The 4,895-nt window shown below is 43.2% G+C and overlaps 1 protein-coding gene across 1 annotated transcript; it reads right to left on the minus strand.

The window, feature by feature from the left end:
• Positions 1-361: 361 nt before the first annotated feature.
• Positions 362-3,018, minus strand: LOC116209186 (protein trichome birefringence-like 3). The gene is made up of 6 exons (XM_031542761.1): positions 2,631-3,018; positions 2,135-2,372; positions 1,844-2,015; positions 1,491-1,690; positions 1,076-1,234; positions 362-887 (listed from the first exon to the last, which is right to left on the minus strand). Exons 1-6 carry the CDS (start codon positions 2,863-2,865, stop codon positions 554-556), a joined length of 1,338 nt encoding a protein of 445 aa, XP_031398621.1. The 5' UTR covers positions 2,866-3,018; the 3' UTR covers positions 362-553.
• Between the last annotated feature and the right edge of the window lie 1,877 nt (positions 3,019-4,895).

Raw genomic sequence — 4,895 nt, forward strand, 5'->3', positions numbered from 1 at the left:
CCTATATCTATATGCATAGTATAATAAAATATAAATCTTAATAATTAATTAAAAAATACGGATGATCTCAGGATCAAAATTGCAAACTCATAGTAGAGACGTGTCATACTCATTACGCTACACTCTTTTGCTCTAATTTTTTTTTTTTAAATCCTATCTTATACTATTATATAAAAGTCAATAATTCTATTTGTGCACGCCGGCATTTAGGCTTTCCATTGGAAAGGAGGCTGGTGGCCACCGGCGGCCAGCACCCCCTTGCCGAGGTTGTCGAAGACCGTGTTCAAGACTAGGTTTTCGGTCCATCTAAACACAGGCGCAAATCTTCCACTATCCTATGTAATTTCTACGTATATCATCGTGATTATATCGGTTCTAGTTTTTTGAATTAATGGCAATTCCATTATCTTGCTGCTTACAAGAATAAAAATACAAAATTGCATAAAATCAACTTTACCACCGTAAGTTGATGAAAGCGGGAAATCAATCGTTGAGCTATTCAAACTTGCAATTTTCGGGTACCATCCTCATTTCGGCTTGGCCCTCCTCATCGCTACAAGTGAGCATAGAATATTTGATTCCACGTATCCGGGATGCCCGGCAAGCACCAGTGGATGCAGTCCGCGTGGTGCAGTGGATCCGCCTTCTGCTCTTCGGTTAACACTTGGCCGCCCGTTTCCGTGTAAACCGATGTGTGGGCGTCGATTCTGTACTCGGATAGCTGAGTGATGTTGAGGACTGTGACGGGGACCTTCATCTTCCCAATCACGGTTGAGACTACATTCATTACGCGCATATCTGAACCGGTTCCCCAGTGATTCTTCTTCATCACCGGCTTCGTCTCATTGAAGCATTTGATCCCGTCCTTGTGACCCCAATCCGCACTCCTGCATATATTCAATACACACACATATATATATCGGTTACAACTGTATTCTTGCTCGACAAATGCAATGAATAGTATTGATTTCAAAGATATTTCGGTTATTTAGTCGGAACATTATCATTTACTACACTATGAAAACGAAAGGGAATGTAATGATATGGATAATGAAGTTTAGAGATATGATTCGACCTCATATGGGTGGGTGACATTGTCGTGAAGAAGACCCGAGTCCTGTTGGGATTGATGTTCGAGTCGACCCAGTTGGCCCATGTCTTCAATCCAAGTCTGTAGGCCACGGGCAAGTCCAACGGTTCGTACCCTTCTTCTCCATTTGCAAATGATCCCCATCTACATGCCAGTATAAATATACAAGCAGAAGCTAATGAGTTAACAAAATCAGATCATAACAGTGCAATGACACTCACTCCACCTCATCCCTAGATCACGAGATTTTGGGTTTTATTCCTAGCTATCCCGGGATTACCAACTACAGTATCGAGGGCCGGATTGAGAGACGGATGAAAGTTCAAGAGGCTAAAGTACAATTATAACAAGAAGAAAAACAGGCAAGATTGAGAAAAAGATGAGCGACAGGGGAGATTACAGTGAGTTGATCCGGAGCCCACTCATCCACCAAACGTAGGTGTTGAATAAGAGGATGTCCACCCCGGTCCAGTGCCTGGCATGCTTCACCACGGAATCCACCTTCAGTATTCTCTTCCTTGGATCCGCTATGACGTGGATATCCGAGTTCGACTCCACCAGGAATGGCGCCCAATAGAATTCTACAGTCGCGTTGTACTCCTGGTCATATAAAATCCGAGACAGGGAAATGATCATTGGCAGCAAACATCAGATCAGAATTGTAGACTTATTTACACGTTCACAGCATACATCAGGAACGATCGCTCTGATAAATCAGTTGAATCTCTATTATGATGTTTGCAAAGATGTTACCATAGCCCGGAAGACGGTGTGGACGCGCCCCCTTCTCAAGGACTTCTTGCCCGATGGTATGACTGTATCCACCATACACACGAAAGATTGCCACTGCCCTCTTTGTAGCGAGTCCCCCACGAACATTAGCCTCTTACCTCGTAGTTTCTTCAGTGCTCTCTCAGGATTAAATCTGTGCATAGATTTCATGGACATATGTCACATAAAGTCAATCGATCTTGTTATGTTGCAACCGTTATTGTGGTTTGAACTGCTCTCTTGATATGGTCAGAAGACGAGTGAATGTCTTACTTGGGAAGAACACAGTCATCAGGTTGCCACTCCCAGTGGCGGTAGTCCGTATCCAACTGCCCGTTTTCCACGCACGCGACTTGCCTGTCAAGGTACGGGCAAGTACTGTCGGCATACAGGGGCTCGAGCGAACGATTGAACACCCACTTCCCACTCGTGATGCTGCACTCCTCGGGATCAAACTCCAACCGGTCATCCACTTCTGAATTGTTCCGACTGTCTTCTCCATCCCTATCAACTTCATGTCCATATAAGAAAGAGATGTATATGTAAGTAATAGGCTGCTTACTGTAGTAGCTAGCTCCCGCACGTATGGTTGCATTGATAACCTTTCTAATCCGAAAAATTGATGTCACGAAATTACATTAAACCAAGGCAGTTGCACGAACGAACGGTTTATACGATCAATGCATCTGCTACACACCATAGTTTGTAACTGGTTTAACAAATATATGAATGTGACAAGAAGTGCAAATATCGTGTGTGTGTGGCATACCAGCTTCGATGGGGGCAGGTGCTCTGGCAGAAGGACAGGACCGGAGCTTGAGGATGGAGGCGGAGCCTGAAAGTGGGCTCAGCCTCTCGGTGTAAACGAGCGCAATGAAGGCGATTGTGAAGACCACGACGGTGACTACCGAGAGGGGCAGCTTTCCTCTGTACGACTTCATCATATTCATGGCCGCGGTGCCCGGAGGAAGATTGGGAGAAGACGCCGTGCTCATCGTCATCATCGAACAGTTTTATGGAAATGCGAATCAGAAGAAGAAGAAGAACAGAGAAAAAGAATCGATGATAAATCAAAGAACCTAGAACAGAATGATGGGTACTAGTTTTATTTTATTTATTTATTTTTCCAAATTTATTTCTTAAGAGGGCTAAATTAATTTGCTGTTAAGGAGGGATGGTTGTTTTGGTTTTATCGGGTCTTGAGTAGGAGTAAAGCTAAAGCTAGCCCTGTTATATATGCGGGTGGTATTATCTATATTGATTCAACAATCACTCAATATAATTTGTCCCTTTTTATTCGGGCTAAGAAAAATTGTATTTATTCATATGTAACGATCGGAAACTTCTTCGTGTTTAGCTGTTCTTGAGAGAATGAACACGCGTTCGACGAGTCCATGGACGACCCTGCCATCGATAATGCCCTTTCATAATATAAGCAAAGCTAGAGACCCGAACCAAAGACATCCTCCCGTCACTCATCCGAGTCGTGGTCCAAACAAGGAATTGTGCGAATCAGTATTTGTTGTACATACGATATTCTCTTGGTAATTGATCAATTTTATCCTTAATATTTCCCAATCATGTGTGCCGTGTGGAATATAATTAAATCAAATGATGCTGTGCCGGGAGTTGGGATGTCTATAGCAAAGATTGAATTGGAAGCTACAATTAGGATTCAACCAACTGCGCCTGTTGCTTTCAGGCAGAACTGTTGAGAGCATTGGCTCTGCGTTAGGTACGGAATAGTTGTCTGTTGACATATTCTTGCTAGTATCTCTGGAACCAATTGAAGCTGTTGAATCATTTTGTCTCGATAAATGGAACGAAAAGGAACGCGTTTCCGATCAGTTCGATAAAAGGGAACGGATGTATCGTGATAACGAGAATTCGTATGATGGGCTAAGGTATAGGATGCCTCGTTTCTTCCCCTTGGACGGGTTTCAGAGCTTACTCGTTTCATACCTGCGTTATTTGATGTGTAGTTGGAACCAATGTATCTATGATCACAAACAGTGGATGATCCAAGAGGTCCCATAACTGATGGGAAGTTCACCTTTTGCCATAAGAAATTAAATTCGAAAAACTGTACAACTTTTCGATTAGGTTATCGTGCATAACTTCTCTATACATAGAGAGACTGCGTGCGTAAGTAATTAATCGGCTAAGAGTTGGTGCCAACTGAAGCATATATAGACCTTGTGCCTAAATAGTTAGTTTTCATCTGCTATGTGAAGTTATCGTGCCTGCCATAGTAATCAAAGCTATTCGAAAGCTATGTGGCCATTCTATTTTATGTATCGAATAGATGTGATCTATTGAAATGGGACAGGATAACTATACTCTTGAAACCTTTTGCCAATGGAAGTAACCGTCTTAAAACACACATGATACGATTGTTATCAACTTTATACGAAATCGTGCTGTTCCAGGACATGAGCGAATTGAAGAGCTCTCGCCGGGGTCCACTCCATGCGATTCCATCGCACGAGGACTATGATATCGCATCCGTATAATGTCCAATAGCATCCTAGCTTCCAGAAATGTTCGTTTATCGTCGAATCAAATCAATCACCCATTCTCACATAAGCACCCAGCACCGTCCTGTTTAAGTCGTGCAAATACAAACGTGCATACACATACATAGCTTGCACCGAACTTTCTATATAATTGGACCCTGCTCCGCTCAAATTCTAGCTTTAAGATGAATTCGACATGCCGAATAGTCCATGTTCTGAATGTAGATCCAGATGGTATGCACATATATGATTATAGAAATTTAGGATTGGGCTCATAGAGAGCTGGGTAGAAGAGGGAAATAAAGGGGGCTTTTTCCAAAATGGATGGGTCGTACTGACTATTATGCATGTGATTGTTAGGCCATCATGGGTGCCAATCAGTGGATCGGTCTCGAATCTTGTGGCGAGGCGAGGCCAAGCACGAGCTGGCCTACCGAGGCCAACGAAGGTCATCTTGGCCTCAACTTGGTGACGGAGCTCTGCATCAGAGGGGCAGTTCTTCTAGACCAATATCCGAC

Source organism: Punica granatum, chromosome 5 (genome assembly GCF_007655135.1).
Source record: "Punica granatum isolate Tunisia-2019 chromosome 5, ASM765513v2, whole genome shotgun sequence".
Lineage (NCBI taxonomy): Eukaryota > Viridiplantae > Streptophyta > Magnoliopsida > Myrtales > Lythraceae > Punica > Punica granatum.

Bases quoted from the DNA above. Each gene is read 5' to 3' on its own strand.
- LOC116209186 (XM_031542761.1), bottom strand. From the start codon at position 2,865: ATGATGACGATGAGCACGGCGTCTTCTCCCAATCTTCCTCCGGGCACC. The intron at 2,016-2,134 runs GTAAGACATTCA...ATCTATGCACAG, and splicing joins GATGACTGTGTTCTTCCCAA to ATTTAATCCTGAGAGAGCAC. The intron at 888-1,075 runs GTCGAATCATAT...GAATATATGCAG, and splicing joins ATGTCACCCACCCATATGAG to GAGTGCGGATTGGGGTCACA.